An 18,288-nucleotide genomic window follows, 5' to 3' on the forward strand; every position below is an offset into this window, starting at 1 on the left:
GGGAGATTACAGCCTCCCCGGGTGGTCCAGACCGTCCGGTTTTTGCTACATGCCCGGACCATACAGGGAGGCTTTATTCTACCCCCCCTCCTCTACCTGGTGACAGGTGTGACAGGCAGCCCCCCCGGACAGGACACCCCCCGGACCGGAGGCTACAAGCTACAAAATGCAGAGTTTGATGTCCGGTCCGGCGGTCTGGAGGTTTTGTGTTGGTCCGGTTTTCACCCATACCCCATTTATGCTATATAACCATCTTGTGACACCTGAACGTCACACCATCAGCACATTTTTTTTTAACCAACTTTGGCATATCGGAATTGAGAATCCTGAGAGGTGCACTCTCAGGGGAATCCTGAGAGTGCACTCACTGCACGCTGCAGTGAGTGCACAACTGAAAGTTCGGGGGAGGAGATACGGGACTGCGACACTCAGCACTTCATTAGTGCCTGTCCTGGAGCTTAAATAAATGTTATAGTCTGTGGCTGCATACTGAACTTGTGTTCCACAGCAGCTCCGCATAGGATTACAGTTTATGTGTCACTTGCTCATAGTCCCAGGCTGTGTGTCATGGGCAGCAATGAATAGGCACAGGGGGGGGGGAGGGTTCTGGGTACTCGGGAGGGAGAGAGTGAGTAAGAGGGGAGCTAGAGAATAAAGATTGTCAGGGAAAGAGACAGGGAGGGAGATGGTGTTAGGAAGGGAGAATATAAGAGAGAGTGTGTCACTGTGAAAAAGGGTGTCAAGCAGAGCAAGAGACAGTGTCAGAGTGAGACAGAATGAAAAAGGGAGTTAAGAGATGGGGGTGAGATAGAGGCAGAGAGAGATAAAAGAGTATAGAGTGGGGCATGGAAAGAGTGAAAAAGACAGGAGAGAGATAACCAGTAGTGAGAGTGGGGAGGGGGATGGGTAATGGAGAAAACAGAGGAGAGTAGGGGATTTAAAAGTCTTGAGACATCACTTTATGTAGCATATATTTACAAAGATTCCCTCCCCCTCCGCAGTAAAGAGTGAACTGTGTCTTCCTCTTTCTGTTCGCTGCGCAGTGTGTACCTGTCACCTTTACCACGTTTCCTGACCCAGAGCAAGGGCCATGCTCTGCTGGTGGGGTGCGACGCTGCTGGTGTAGTCAGCGTGTGAGTGTGGCGCTGCTCTGCTGGTGGGGTGCGACACCGCTGGTAGTCAGCGCAGCATACCCGGCAACCAAATGAGGTGGGACGGGCGGTCACTGCGAGCGGCTGATGGTGGCTTCATACGCCGCTATATACAGGGAGAGACCGCAGGGCTGCAGGGGGGGGGGAGGGGGGAGTGTGTCCACTCCACACGCTGCCGCGCTAGAAGCTGACACTGTCAGCGGGAGGAGACTTCTAGCGCGGCAGCATCTATTAACTTGTACAGGGGGCAGGGCCGAAATCTGCTGCTTTAAAAGGGGCAGGGCGCAGCGCCCCGTAAAATAAGCCTAGCGGGAACACTAATTATCACTTCAAACGAAAAGCGAATCATTAGTCTGGCCAATACTCAGACTCATGGGGAAGCAGAGCCACTTGGGGATAGGCAAGGGAGCATCTAGGATATTTGATCAGCAAATACCAGGATAATGGAAAAGGAATCAGATAAATCACGCCTTTAACAGGATTCTCAGCCACGGAGCAGCAAATAAACTCAGTTTTGTCCCAGACCATAGGAATGGATACATTCAGGGTAGGAGCTTGTGTGGTAATATAGAGAGCTACAGGGTCCTTAAGTGTAGGCAAGGTATCCCCAGTAGACTCCGCGCTCCAGCCAGGAGTGTAAGTAGAAGGTAAGGTATGGCCGTATATATCATCCATCCTACGAAGAGGCCTGGCAGTAGAAGTGTAGATTGCCCGTAGTATTTGTTAGACAGAGGACTCCATGGTCTAGCATGTAATATAGCACGCTTAAGAGATAGTCACCAAAGTGGCAGTCAATCAACTGTATAATGGCCGCAAAAAGCAGGGAGATGGAGGCGGCTAGCACACCACCAGAGCCCACCGCCTGTACCCAACAGAATATTGGAAGATGGCCACACAGTCAGTGCGTCAAAAAAAAATAGGGTACTTGTGTATTTTGGCGGCGCCCATCGCATCGCATACCATAACACATACGATGGTATGCGATGCGACGCGATATCGTACGATAGTGCACGATGGCATACAATTTTGAAATTGTATGCCATTGTACATGGCATACGATGCCATACGATGCGATGCGATTAAACATTGTATAAGCACCCTAATGGGTGCTTATACAATGTTAAGCACCCAAATGGGTGCTTACAATGTTAAATGCACCCCCACGCCACCCCCCACTATAAACGTGAACCCGAAGCGTGGCGAGCGCAGCGAGCCCGCGAGGGGCGGCGGTACGCGTCCTACGACCTTTTCATACCCCCACTATCCACGTCGGCGTGGAGTTGAGAATAGAATAGTGTGGCGAGCGCAGCGAGGCGAGCGCAGCGAGCCCCGCGAGGGGACGCGGATACCTTCACAGGTAAACGCGTCCCCTCGCGGGCTTCACAGGTGTCCGCGTCGCCACGGACACCTGTGAAGCCCGCGAGGGGACGCGTATAACTGTGAAGGTATCCGCGTCCCCTCGCGGGGCTCGCTGCGCTCGCCACGCTTCGGGCTCGGTGGCTCGCTGCGCTCGCCACACTATTCTATTCTCAACTCCACGCCGACGTGGATAGTGGGGGTATGAAAAGGTCGTAGGACGCGTACCGCCGCCCCTCGCTGCGCTCGCCACGCTTCGGGTTCACGTTTATAGTGGGGGGTGGCGTGGGGGTGCATTTAACATTGTAAGCACCCATTTGGGTGCTCAAAAGCACCCTTTAGGGTGCTTATACGATTTTTGGTCGTATAGGGGGTCAAAATCGCGTCGCATCGCATGCCATCGGGTGCATGGCATGCGATGCGATGCGATCTGTTCGTCGTACGACGGACATCGGGGGCGCCGCCAAAATACACAAGTACCAAAAATAGCTAAATATGAATACAGGGGAGAAATCGTTTCAGTGTTCACTGTAAGTTATGGCAGCCTCCCTCACTCCAAATTTTGTGCCAAATATAGTCCAGCAAGAGATGGCTAACAGGAATCCGTCCAAACTCACCTTGCATATCCTGGGTAGAACAAAAGTTTGAACTGCGCTCTGTATGTGCAGGAGCAAGTCAGCTCTTAGGCGCTGCATCCCAGGGGACAGACAGACAGGCAAGATGGCGCCGACTTCTCCGCGCAGCCTGAGCAGTGTGCCCCTAAAGAGAACTCCTTCTCTCACCGCTAACCACCGGATGCCCTCAACCGCCGACTCACCCGGCAAGAGGCACCAGCGTTGGATGTCGGAGCCACATGTCAGCTACAGCGGTGTTCTGTTAGAGCAGCCTGACACTACAAAATGGCACCCGCATCCGATGGGAAGGGCGCATCGAGCGCTGTCCAGGAGGGTCCCAGGCGACGCAGGGGGACACAGAAGCTGCCACAAAGTGAAAAGAGACCGACACAGGGCGTCCAGGGGTCCCAGGTCAGGATATCTAATCAGGATAACTGCGGAGCTCTCACTCCCTGCGACCTCTCCCGCTGCCGGTCAAGCCACGCCCCCCTCCACTCTAGGTTTAGAAGCAATGTGAGCAGTTCAGTATAGGCACAGGTATTTAATATCTACAAATCCAGATTAGCTGAGAAGGCTGATCATGTTCAAAACATCCCACACCTTTTCTGTGTTTTTATTTTTTATAAAGAAGTCTATTCAGCCGCCCCCAGTATGTGTAATGCTGTGTACACACGGTGCAATATATTGGTGAGTGTCCCGTTTTCCCATATCTGGTCGCTGATGAAAAGGAGACTCTGCTTGGGGAGCCACAGGGGGAAATAGCTTGTCGCAGGACCATTGGGGGCTGAACATGGGAGCGCACACCCAGCGGTTTATCGCCCACAACACATACAAATCACTGGCAATATGGTCGCTCAGCGACATGTACTTAAAATCGCCCCGTGTGTACACCGCTTAAGAAATACACACTAGGAACTCCACCAAAGTGCTAGGTGTTGCAAGTGGAAGTATTTCATATTTTGTTTCTGAATACAGTTTTTTTAATATAGTGCAGCAGGGATCCCGACAGGTATTCAACTGACGTCGGGATACCGACTGTCAAAACACCGACAGCCGGGTTCCCGATGACCATTTGCTATTTTCCCTCCTGGGGGTCCACGACCCCATAGAGGGAGAATAGAATAGGTGGCTCGCGTAGCGGGCCACCGTGCCCGCAGCGTGGCAAGCTCAGCGTCTGGGTCGACTGTCGGGATCCAGACTGTCGGACCCCTATACCACACCCCTGCAGCAAATTAATTTGCTTTTTACAATCGGAAACTGTGCTAAAGCAAACTGGGTAGTAACAAACTGACATAGAGGTAGGAGGGCCCTGCTCGCAAGCTTACAATCTATAGGGAATCCTAAATCAAAAAGAAATGGTCTGTATCTTTCAGGAATAAATGGAACAAACCAATTGCTACAGTTAGGACATATAAAAAAATAAAAGATGACATTTGATGAGCTTGTAGGTTTTCTTTAAATTGTGTTTTTCACTTTAATTTAGTAAATCCTCTCTCTATTCCTAATACTGCTTTTTGTGACTCAGTAGTTTTCAGTTATAACATGTGGCCAGGCTTTTCTACTACAGCCCCAAAGTTGGCAAATGTCCATGCTGCATAAACTCCAGAGAAAGTAACCCTTCCATAGGATTATGGGGAACAGATCAGATTAGCTGCTGGGGTTTTCTAAAGCGGGAAAGCACCCATTTTGAATAACCTCAAACGATAACCTTTCTAAATAACACTTTGGACCGGGTTTAGATCTTTTCATGCTATTGGACACTAGAGCAGGCATTCCCAACGTCCGTCCTCAAGGCACACCTAACAGTGCAGCTTTTAGTGAAAATCTAGGCACAGGTGACTTAATTAGTGCCAGTTATTTTGATTTACTGAAGCCTAGATATCACTACAACCTGCCCTGTTAGTGTGCCTTGAGGACCGTGGTAGGAAATACCTGTATAAGTGGGTACCGGAGCTATTCAAATGTAGCTCCCTTCGGGCACATATGGCTGCTGGCACTGTCATTTCAGCTCATACCCCCCTGTTGTGTATCACAAAGTATTTCTGGTTATAAAAAAATATAAATTCACATTTGTGGGTATAATGTGTCCCGTAGCAAGAAATGTGTTTACTAATGTTGTTTTCACAAGTTTAGTCTTTTGGAAATAAAAAGTTTAGAATTTGTGTGAGTTCTGCATACAGTGGTATTGATTTGGGGTGTGTGTGTGTGTGTGTGTATATATATATATATATATATATATATATATATATATATATATATATATATATATATATATATATATATATATATATATATATATATATATATATATATATATATATATATATATATATATATATATATATATATATATATATATATATATGTGTGTGTGTGTGTGTATATATATATATATATATATATATATATATATATATATATATATATATATATATGTATGTATATATGTGTGTGTGTATATATATATATATGTATATGTATATATATGTATATGTATATGTATATATATATATATATTCGTATTTTTCGCTCTATAAGACGCACCGGACTATAAGACGCACCTAGTTTTAGAGGAGGAAAACAGGAAAAAAATATTCTGAGGATGAGGTTATGGGCAGGAATGATCTGGCAGAACAGCAGAGAGGAAGAGACGTAAGGAGAGAGACATAGGCACAATGACATGGGCAGAGAGGGGCAGAAATACAATAGCAGAGAGGTGCAGAATGGCAGAGAGACATGGTGGGCAGAGTGATAGACATATAGAGAGAGGGGGGGACATGGGGAGGAAAGAAAGTGGTAGCTCATTCGTCCACTTATTAAAAATGCACTGTCACCCCTCCACCATGCAGGTAGCCCCAGGCAGGTGAGACACAAACCTGCTGTAGAGTCGAGTCTCGCTGCAGTGCCTAAGAGGAGCTGCCTACAGGTGACTGCTCCTTGTTAATGTCAGGAGGCTGAGAGCTAAATCTAATGGGCAGCTTCAAGCAGGGTGAAAGGTCTGCCTTCTAGCCAGCGGACGCGATGCCAGGACAGACCAAGTGGGCAGTGGGTGGTGTTGAGCGGGCACAGAGTACTGTAGCCCGGTGGCAAATGACTGCCTCACATTCCCCCTCCTCCACACAGCTCCCAGCATCGGCAGCGCGCTGTCCCCCTTATACCCGGCTCCCAGCGGTGGCAGCCTCCTGGAAGCGCTGTCTGTCTTCCCCTTAGATACTGGAAGCTCCTACCTTCCTCTTACCCGGCCGCTCCGTCCCTCGAGCAACGCGGCAGCTCAATCCCTCGGTACACCTGGTGATCGGACATATGGGGATTGGAGACAGACACCCGGCTCCGTGGGAATGTTAGGGGGTGAGTGTAAAGGTGCCGGGCGAGGGATGATGACATGCTGGCAGCGGTAGGGAGACGCTGGGGTGAGGTCCGTTTGGCGAATGGCATATCGTCGGCGGGGTCCCTGCGGCAGATGGGAACTAGTAGTGCTAGATCCCATGATAGTTCCCCGCCGATGATATCCCATTCTCCAAAAGGACCCCGCTGCCCGGACCTCTAAGTCTAAGCTGCTGACAAGTACCACGGGAGGGGGAGCGGGCTCTGCTGCAGCTCCTGGTGTGCTGGTGCAGCAGCACCAGCATTCAGGAGTTTTTTGCATGTTAATATTCCAATATTTGCTCCATAAGACGCACACACTTTTCCCCCCACTTTTTTGGGGAGGAAAAGTGCGTCTTATGGTCTGAAAAATACGGTATATATATATCTATATAACCCAAAAAATTCTGAAATAGGTGCAGTGGTTTTACCGTAATTAGGGCTATAGCAAAATAGCCCTTCTGTCCTGTAAGTGTATCTATCTTGTGTGTGCGCTGTTAACTGCTGAACAGTATTGCATGTGTTTTCAGTTTGTTTATAACTTCCCACATGGCTTGGCTTCTAGTGCACGGAGCACCTGTTGTCTGCTTGTTAAGTTTGTGTATGTAACAAGTGTTCTGCTGTCTTTGACAGGACTTTTTTGTTCAGCATATTGAAGTCGTTATTTTAATTATGTGAGATGTCTGTGATATATGGGCTTTTGATAAAATAAATGCAGACCTGAAATATAAGTGATTACATTTAGTGGTGTAGCTAGGTGCCACGGTGCAAGGGCATGTTGGCTCCCGGAGGCAAGGTGATTGCTGTGCCCCCGATTCAGACCCGTTCAGACTGCAAAGAAAAAAACAGGTCTGAAACTGGTAGGACCCTGCTTTTTCACCATTTCTAAATATCGTTTTTTTGGAAACTGTAAAATCACTCTGGACCTTTCAGACCGCACATATTACCGTTTCGAAACGGTAAAAAAAGCAAAAAACAAAAAAATGTGCGGTCTGAAAGGGGCAATCTTTTCCCAAAATGAGATGCATGGCCCTCGTTCCGAGATAATACTCTTCTGCATAGCCTATTGCTACATTCAGTTTTGATGCCGCCGGGCATCGGGATCTGGTGCTGCATGGTTGTAATACATGAAAGTAATGGAGAGACATAAAAGAACATTTGCTGAAAGTTTGTGAGTGCCTATAGATATAATTAGTTTGGCATTGTGGATGATCTCCCACAACTTCTGGAGTGCCTTCCTTAAATTACATATAAACAGCCAACCTTATATACAGGAATAAGGACAATAGGCATCCCTCCTTGGTCTTAAATATCTATAGTAAATGTGTACAACAAATAACCATTTTTAGTCAACATCTCAACCTGGGATTAAGCAGGGTTAAACACTGGTAGGACCTGGGTCGATGTGCAGTGTAAAATGTCATAATCCCTCTCTGCCAAATACTGCACCCTCATCCTCCTGAAATAGCTGTACAGTACACTACAGAATGTCAGAAGCAGAAATAACTCACTGGCTGAATTACACAGCAGCACAGTAGAAACGATCACAAACTTGGGGCTCCACACATTAGCTCAGTAGGGTGGCCAGTCCTGGGATTGGCGGGAACCTGGTGATTTTGGGGCCATATGCAATGTGAAGTACAAGGATATTCCAATGAAACCTTCTAAAACCCTAACCATTGCCAATCCACTCAATTATCTTCCACTCAGAACAGACAGTCTCTCAGATAGTCCATTCGGACCACCTTAACATGGAATTCCTTACTGCACATACAGTTGGCAGTCCGGAAGTGTTTGGGATAAAGCCCACAGATGTATGGGCTTTTCTTCTACGATCCCATGGCAGCCATACTTAGGGATATTCCCCTTATTCCTAGGATTAGAAACAGTGATTTTTTTTTTTAATAGCCCCCGACCACCTGGGGTACATAAGTCCACACCTCCCCTTCCTCTGTGTCTTTTTTCCTGTCTTCTAAAAGGTTACAGTGTAGGGTGTTGTTTTTATTTCTGAGCTTACTTCAGGGTTGGCTGCCCGGGGGGAATGGAATCAGGTTGGCCTCTTAAGAGCTTCCATCCGGTATCAGTATGTACACAGCAGTCAGCTGCAGGAACTTTAAACGCGACTGTTAGCTTGCTCCCTGTCTGCGTGCTTTGGAATACATTGCAATGCTACTTACTCAGAGGTATTGGTATCCGGATCTGACTCACGTCGGTGCTAGTGGCACCAAGATCTGCCGCACCGGTCCCTGTGTGTACCAGGACCCGGTTCTTGAAGTGCCGCTCACGCTGGATCGGACATGCAGTTCAGTGTACTAGCAGGCACAGACTTCCGGCATGTGGAGACTACCGGTTAAGACCGGAGGAAGTGGTCACTTCCGTGTTACTGGCTATATAGCTACACATGTCAGCGCTGGAGTCATTCACTCTGCAATACTGGTCCTTTGAGCAGTATGGATCCTTCCTCCCATAAGCCGGGTTCTCCCTTGTTGAGGTAAGCTCTTATTTGTGGGAGAAGTTAGATATTTTATTTTTAGTAAAAAAAAAAAAAATATATATATATATTTATTTATTATTTATTTACAGTTTCTTATATAGCGCAGCAGATTCCGTTGCGCTTTACAATAGAAATATATATATATATTATAATTTTAGTGTGCTTCCTGCGTCTCCATGCAAGAAAAAGGTTTCCAAGAAGAAACCTACTATAAGAAAATGTGTTATTTCATGCGATTGTTACCAGATACAAAGCATCCTGTGAACGTTGTGCTAAACCTAATGTCTCAGTGGTGCCTCAGAATGAGGAGTTAAACAAACTTATGGATTGGATGAAACAATCTTTAGTGTCCAAGGAAGAATTATTACATTCTAATAAAAGGTCCAGATCCCAAACTAGTCTGGAATATGATACCATAGTTTCTTCTGAAGATAAATTGGATGATGGATCATCAGGTGATGAACCAGGAGAAATTAAGGAGGAAGCTAGTTCATTTGATCTAGAATTGGTACAAAGCTTATTGAAAAATGTTCATAAAGCTATTGATTTTATAAGGAACCTGAAAAGCCTGTTGATAATCAGGATATATTGTTTGAAGATAGAGCAAAATCAGGAAGATGCTTTCCAGTACATCGTTTTATGAAAGATCAGAATGGTCTTCTGTGAGTAGAATTCCAAGAATGGAGAAAATGTATCCGTTTAAAGATGAGCAGTTAATAAGCTGGTGTAAAGTACCCAAAGTAGACACGGCAGTAGCTGAAGTCACTTCCAAAACGACCATTCCCCTTGAGGATGGCGCGTCCTTAAAGGATTCATGGATAAAATAATTGAAAACTCTTTAAAAGAAATCTCTTTTGGCAATTTCTTTAAAAGCTGGAATAGCCGTAGCCTCTTCAGCGAGAGCTTTAAGGTTATGGAGTACTGTAAGGATATGGAGGAGAAGATTTCTCGACAATACCTTATAAAGAATCTTGAGATCATGCAGAAGGCTATCAGTTATATATGCGAAGCATCACTCGACATGGTTTCCTTTTCCTTTTCATCAAGAGCTATGGCAGCAGGAGTAGTAGCCAGAAGAGCCCTCTGGTTAAGAAATTGGAGTGCGGATGCAAACTCAAAGAACCGTCTAGTGCAGGGGTGGCCAACCCATCTGAGACTAAGAGGCGCCCGCCCCCCCCCCCCCCCCCCAAATTCTGTTAAGACAAAGAGCCGCAACCCATTAAAAAATGGGCGTGGCCTAGCTCCCAGAAGGCCACGCCCCATTTTTAAATGGGTTGCGGCTTAGAATGACATGCCTTCACAAATATTCATACACTTGTTTAACATAATAAAACACACTGCATCACAGTTGTCAGCAGTGACAACTGTGATGTAGTGTGTTTTATTTAGTTAACTGAGTGCCGCACCTCTGGGAGACATGTATGTATGTATGTATGTATGTATGTATATATCTATCTATTGTAAGAGAACCTGACCCAAAGCAAACCCCCCCCCCATACACACATACACTTCATGCTTCAATAAATATATATTTGTGCATGATAACATACACTTAACTTGGATGACAGGAGGCTGGGGCGGTAAATGAAGACGCCAGCCAGAGCACTGAGAGCAGGGATGGGTGGATCAAAGAGATGCCGACTGCGCAGTGTGACATGGCGCCGGGGACACTGCTCCTAATGTGACTGCGCATGCGCTGGCTCACGGAGACCGCGGCTCGTCACACATGAAAGGTAGTGTCTGAGCTGGCGCCGCAGAGCCGCGCATCAAAGGGAGGGAGCCACCGAGCATCATTTGCAGGGAAGTTAGACGCGAGCCCCAGATGAGGCAGAGAAGAGCCGCATGCGGCTCGAGAGCCGCGGGTTGGCCACCGCTGGTCTAGTGCCTTAACCTTTTGAAGGAAACTTTCTCTTTGGTACAAAGTTGGACACGATTATTCACAGAATGACAGGAGGCAAATCTCTTCATCTTCCACAGGATAAGAAGAATAAATTCCCTGTACCAGTATCTTCTAGACAACAATTTAGAGAGGCGAGCAGCTATCGACCAGGAAGACAGTATAACAGAAGAGCTGGTTCTTTCCGTGGTTCCTTTCGTGGTCCAACAAGAGGATATAGAAAGCAATGACTATATGGATCTCCAGCAAGTAGGAGCAAGGCTCTTACAGTTTGCAGAAATTTGGGAGAAAATCAGTGAAAGACAGATGGGTCTTATCAGTTATAAGAGAAGGTTATCGTCTGGAATTTCAATCAAAGTTGCAAACCAACAGATTTATGAAGTCTCGCCCTCCGGCAAATCAAAAGATAGACTAGAGTTGATAAAAATATTGAAGCATCTTAGATCTAAGAGCAGTAGAACTAGTTCCAGAAATACAGTGGAAAGAAGGATTCTACCCCAATCATTTTATAGTCCCAAAACCTACAGGAGGGTTCAGGTCTATCCTAGACCTAAGACAACTGAATGTGTACTTAGTTTCCATCATGAAGCTTCTTTTCTCTATCTGCTATATTGACAGGGGTGAAGAACTAATTTCTAGCATCCCTGGACCTGAAAGATGCATATTACCACATCCCAATTTTTCAGGAACACAGGAAGTTCTTAAGATTTCACCTGTTCGGTCGTCACTTTCAGTTTACTTGTCTACCATTTGGCCTAACCTCTTCTCCTAGAGCATGGGTCCTCAAACTGCGGCCCTCCAAATGTTGTGAAACTACAAATCCCAGCATGCCTTGCCAGTTTTAACACTTCCTTATAGCAAAACTGTGGCAAGGCATGCTGGGATTTGTAGTTTCACAACATCTGGAGGGCCGCAGTTTGAGGACCCATGACCTAGAGTATTTTCAAATATTATTGTTGCACTGATACCTCAACTGAGAGAAAGGAGTGTACAAGTATGGCCTTACCTGGACGATATCCTGGTAGCAGAGAGTTCAGTGGCAGAGGTGAAAAGCCGTTTGAAGGATGTTCTCACTTTTCTGACAGAACATGGGTGGATCATAAATTTCGAAAAGTCAGCTTGTGCTGTCTCAGAAGATCCAATTCCTGAGGGTTATTAAAGATATCTGGAACAGAGCAGTACCTTATCTCCAGAGAGAAGTGTGAGGATTCAGAAGTTGGCGTTGAAGACAATTCGCAAACAAACGGTAATGGTCAGAGATGCCCTGCAATTGTTAGGAATTTGAATAATACCATGGGCGCAGTGGAGGATGCGTATTTTCCAGTGGAAACTACTACCATATACGAGAATGTCAAGAAACCATTATACAAGCGTGTTTCTGGGAAGTGAAGGAATACCTGATTTGGTGGTCTCGAGACCTGGAGTTCAGGTCAACCAGTCTTCAGCTATCCCAATATGTCAACCTTTCAACTGACGCAAGTCTGTCAGGGTGGGGCGCTCATTTGACAGATATCACAGTACAAGGAAGATGGTTGAGAGAGGAGAGTGGTCTAACTTCGAACATAAGAGAGGCAACTGCAGTGTGGCGAGCAATCTGTCACTTCAAGGATCTGTTAAAAAAACATTTGATGGTCTTCTTAGACAATATTTCAGTGGTGGCACACCTGCTCATCACCTCTGATTTGAGCAGCTTGCCAACAAATGTGTTGTATCATTTAAGGGGTAACAAGAGCAGTTCCATTATGAGAGTAATGAAACAGATTATATCGTGGGCAGAGAAGAATCTGAAGTCCCTCTCAGCAATGTACGTTCCCGGGCAAAGAGAACGAAATAGCAGATTATCTGAGCAGGGCGGATATTCTGCCGGGAGAATGGGCTCTGAACCCAGCAGTCTTTCAGTTGGTGATAAAGAGGTTCGGAAAACCAGAAATAGACTTCATGGCCACTCGCATGAACTGCAAGGTAGAGAAATTTTATGCATGATTCTATCTACCTGGAGCCCTAGTGACAGATGCATTCTCAGTCAAATGGGAGTGTCAACTGGGCTATCTGTTTCCTCTAACTCCATTGATAGGCCGTGCCCTCAAGAAGATACTGGAGGACAGGGTAACCGCTATAGCAATCCTTCCCTTTTGGCCCAGGAGGCCTTGGTTTCCGATGGTTCTGAAACTGGCGGTTGAGGAACCTATGATTTTACCAGTAAGACCAGACTTATTAGTACAGGGTCCATTATATCATCCCAATCCAGGGATATTTGGTCTCGGGGCCTGGAAGTTGAAGGGAGACACCCAAGACAAACTGGTGTATCAGATCAAGTAATTGAAGTGTTACTTAAAGCTAGAAAGGAAGTATCCTCAATGGCTTATTATAGAACTTGTCATGGAATGGAGTCTCTACTACAGTCTCAAAGGTTCCTACTCCTCAAGTAGTTAAATTCCTCTATGAAGGCTTTCATATGCAGCTTGCTGTATCCACTATAAAATGTCAAATAGCAGCTCTTAGTGTCTTCCAAAAAGCTAGTAATCAGATTCTGCAAGGCTATTAAGAAAATTCGGCCAGCAAGGAAATCTATGGTGGCACCATGGGACCTCAATGTGGTTCTGAATGGATGGATGAGAGCACCTTTTGAACAGCTTTCTCTAGCAGATCTGAAATTCCTTTCATGGAAAGTTCTATTCTTGGTCGCGATAACTTCTGCCAGAAGAATTGGTGAAATTCAAGCCTTATGGGCAGAAGAGCATTACTTGATATGTTTCCCAAACAGAGTTTTGTTAAGAAATACCCAGATTTCTTACCTAAGGTGGTATCTAAGTTCCACCTTAATCAGGAAATTGTTTTACCTGCATTTTATGCAGCTCCATCTACTCATGAAGAAGAATTGCACTCAATAGACTTGGTTAGGGCCATTTCTATATATCATGGGTCTTCAAACTGACCCTCCAGATGTTGTGGAACTGCATGTCCCAGCATGCTCTGACAGTTTTGGCATGCTCTTATAGTAAAAAATGTGGTAATGCATGTTGGAACATGTAGCTTCACAACATCTGGAGGGCCACAGTTTAAATTTAAAGACCCATGCTATATATCTTCAGAGTACAAGGCATTAGAAAGTCCAAACACTTGTTTATAATACCAGAAGGACCAAGAAAAGGAATGGTTCCATTTAAAAAGACTAGCTAGATGGATCAGAAGTCTCATAACATTTGCTTATGAACAAGAAGGAAAGCCAGCTCCTCACATTGTTACAGCACACTCGACAAGAGCTATGGCGGTATCATGGGCTAGGAAGGCTCAAGCATCAATGAGACATCTGCCAAGCTGCTACCTGGTTGTCTGTACATACATTCACAAAGCATTATGCTGTGAACGTTCCTTCTGCCCACTTTGGGGAAAATGTTAGTGCCATGAATAATGTTGCATTGATTAAGTCTCCCTCCCTTTCTTGCTTTGGTATGGCTGCCATGGGATCGTAGAAGAAACAAGCGAATTATACTCTCCTATAATTCCATTTCTTCGTATAGATCCATGGCAGCCACAAGAAAGATCCCTCCCTTATGAAAGTTGTGATTTTTTTTTTTCTCTAGACCATAAGAGGAGACACTCAAGACAGAGGAAGGGGAGGTGTGAACTTATGTACCCCAGGTGGGCGGAGCCTATAACAAAAAAATCACCCTGTCTAATCCTAGGAATAAGGGGAATATCCCTAAGTATGGCTGCCATGGATCTCTACGAAGAAATGGAATTATCAGTGAGTATAATGTGCTTGTTTTAACTTTGGAGACCATAGCTAGTAAAGGCCCATACACACTTAGAGATTTTCATTTCAAAAGACTTTGCCAAAATCTCTGAAAGATAAATCTTTCACCAAAGTAGTGCGTACACACTGAGCTATTTTCCCCAAAGAGCTAGAGATTTTCAGGAGGCGAAAGACTTTGCTGAAAATCTTTCATACAAAAAGGCTATTTACATAATGGGCGGGGTTCGAAATCCAAGGGTGGGAGCAACGGCCCTTTTATTTCAGTGCATTTCTGTTCTTGGTGCCTGATTGAAAACTAATCGCTGGGCTGCATATATTCAGAGCCCAGTGATCAAGTACACGCCGCCCCACCCGGGGAAATCCATTCACCTGCGCCAACAATGTATAATATATTGCCATAATAAGGGTTACCACCTTTGTTTTGAAATATTCTCTTACAGTGGCCCACTCCTTAACCACCCACTGCCCGCCTCTTGATCGGCCTTATAGTGTTTTTTTTTATTATCTTTGCTAAAAAATCTATTTTGCGCACCGTAATGCCACTTACACATTATGCCACACATTGTAATGCCCATTACATGTTATGCCACACACTGCGATGGCCATAATGCATGCTATACACCGTGATGCACACTACGTCACATACCATAATGCCCATTACAGATAATGGTACACACTGATGCCCATTAAATATTATGCAACACACCATGATGCCCATTATCACACACCGTAATGGCTATTACATATGCCACATTAGTGCCGCTTACCTACATGTTAATTGCTGGGGTAATGTATATATTGTTAGCCTGCTCTGGCAATGTATACATTGCCGCCATAAAAATTATACATTGGTGGCCAGTGGTGCCAGTAATATATACATTGCTGGCATGTGCCAGCAATGTATATATTACTGGCATATATATATCAGGGCCGTCTTTCCCATTGGGCTTAATGGGCAGTTGCCCAGGGGCCCAAGGATAGTAGGGGCCCACCACAATGGGGAAGACGGCACTGTCCTAGGGAAAGGCGGCGTGTGGTCGGGACCTGGGCAGCGGCGGGTGGAGGGGACCCGGGCAGCGGCAGATGGAGAGGACCAGGGCAGCGGCGTGTACAGGGGACCCGGGCAGCAGGCGGCGTGTGCAGGGTCCCGGGCAGTGGTCGGCGTGTGCAGGGGACCCGGGCAGTGGTCGACGTGTGCAGGGGACCGGGCAGCGGCGTGTGGAGGGGATCCGGGCAGCGGCATGTGGCGGGGTCCGTCCGGGAAGCGGAGACCTTGATGTAGTGCTGTCTGCCGCCGGGCGGGAAGCACTGCTGTGCTGATTTTGAAAAGACTGGCCAGATGCTGATTGGCAGGACGCTTAGCCAATCAGCGCCCAGCCAGTCTTTCCAAAATCTGCAGCGCTTCCCGCCCGGCAGCAAACAGCACTGCATCAAGGTCTGAGTCGCCGCTTCCTGCACGGACCCCTTCACCCACTGCTGCCCGGATCCCCGCCACTGCTGCACATAGGTGAGGGGAGGAGAGGGGGCCGTCAAATTATTTTGCCCAGGGGCCCATTATAGTCTTAAGACGGCCCTGATAGATATATATATATAGATAGATAGATATAGATATAGATATATATAGATATATATAGATATATATAGATATATATAGATATATATAGATATATATATATATACACACACACATTGGTGCCCAGTGGTACCAGTATTATATAGATTGCTGGCATGTGCCAGCAATCTATATATTACTGGCTTATACATTATGCATTGGTGCCCAGTGGTACCAGTAATATATAGATTGCTGGCATGTGCCAGCAACCTATATATTACTGGCTTATACATTATGCATTGGTGCCCAGTGGTACCAGTAATATATAGATTGCTGGCATGTGCCAGCAACCTATATATTACTGGCTTATACATTATGCATTGGTGCCCAGTGGTACCAGTAATATATAGATTGCTGGCATGGGCCAGCAATCTATATATTACTGGCTTATACATTATGCATTGGTGCCCAGTGGTACCAGTAATATATAGATTGCTGGCATGTGCCAGCAATCTATATATTACTGGCTTAAAATCTCATCCATGTCCGATTGCATGCATACAGTATGTCAGCCGGGAGCCGGGGGCGGGGCGTTCCTCCGGCCTGACTCTGTGTGGCCTGGCCGGGGAGACTGTCGGGCGCAGGAGCGGAGCGTGGCAGTGTGGCGGCGTGGGAACGGCGGCGGGGTGAGTATACACCGGTGGGGAGACGGGGGGAGGAGGCGACTGTGAGGGCGACGGGGTGGTGGGGGCAGCGGGGGGCGGGAGCGGCCGGTCAGCTGGGCTGAAAGTCTCTCATCTTTCAGCCCGGCTGTCATACACACCTGGCGATGATGGCTCAAATATGAGCCATCATCGCCAGACGTGCTGGTAAAACCAGCAGACGGCCCACTTTGCTAGCGATGATGCGGGAGCGCGCATCATCGCTAGTCGGGCATCGGTGGTCCATACACACTTGCCGACTTTAAGCTGAAACTCGCTCAAAACGGCTGTTTTGAGCGAGTTTCAGCTTAAAGTCGGCAAGTGTGTATGGGCCTTACCAGTGCTGGTGCAGTTTATCCTCCAACTTACTGTTCCACTGTGTTTCTCTGAATCTTGCTTCAGAGACTACACTTCCTTGTTGACTGTCACCATGTAGATCTCCATTATGAGGTTTAAACCTGGCAAAAACCTAATCCTGGTCAAACTACACCATGCCACATTTGGACGAGCTAGGTACAAAACTCTGGCTGTGCATATATAGATAGATATCTTCTTCATGTAAACTATATATCATGGTGGCTTTTTAAAATCTTTTTGTTTCTTTCAGGCCCCAGTAAGAAGACAAGTTAAAGCGAAACCAGCAACCTCACAGTCCTATGGTGTCACAAGCTCCACTGCCCGACGTATCCTGCAGTCTTTAGAGAAGATGTCAAGCCCCTTGTCGGTAAATTGCATGTGACAAAACCTATTACATCATTCGAGATTGAATGTGTGAAATGTAAATAAATAAGCACTGTACCACTTTCATGAGCTCGGCTTGCTCATTGTTCTACACAAACTAGAATTAGGGGGGGAGGGTTTAGGTTTACTCAATATGTGCCAATCTTTCCTGATGGGGAATACCAGGACTTACCTATTCAATGCTGCCGTTAACGACCCCATTGATGGGTGTCAGATTCAACTTTTTTTTTTTTTTTATCTAATTTGTTTTTCGGAAACTGCCACAGTTTGTCAAATGCGTGACCATTTTCGCTGATCCACGGACTTTCTGACACTTGACAGCCGGAACATTGAATTCAGACTGTCGTGTTACTTTCAGGTGAAACTAAAACGGCCCGGAATTCAGACTGTCTGGAAGTTCCGACAGCCAGATGCCCATATTGAATGTTAGGTTTATGGGGATGCAGACGCTGGAGATCTAGAAGTGTTGCTAATTTTGTTATGCTGTTGTACATGACATTATCTATTCTGGCATGCCTTGTGCGCTAGTGCTGAAACCATGCATTTATTGATAGAATTGCTCATTCGCCTATCCGTTACAAGCAGAAAGCTGTTTACATTTTTTTACATAAAAAGTAACCCTATAAATACCCAGAACTCACCACAAAATGCAAATAGAGCTG

At 46.1% G+C, this 18,288-nt stretch overlaps 1 protein-coding gene across 1 annotated transcript in view; it reads left to right on the forward strand.

The window, feature by feature from the left end:
- The window catches only part of NUP153 (nucleoporin 153), a 94,991-nt gene that overhangs the window by 38,545 nt on the left and 38,158 nt on the right, over positions 1-18,288 (forward strand). Inside the window, exon 6 of the mRNA XM_083187871.1 lies at positions 17,493-17,609. Within this exon, the coding sequence (XP_083043997.1) occupies positions 17,493-17,609 (117 nt within the window). The remainder of the gene's footprint in view (positions 1-17,492; positions 17,610-18,288) is intronic.

Source organism: Crinia signifera, chromosome 5 (genome assembly GCF_055691185.1).
Source record: "Crinia signifera chromosome 5, ASM5569118v1, whole genome shotgun sequence".
NCBI classification, from domain to species: domain Eukaryota; kingdom Metazoa; phylum Chordata; class Amphibia; order Anura; family Myobatrachidae; genus Crinia; species Crinia signifera.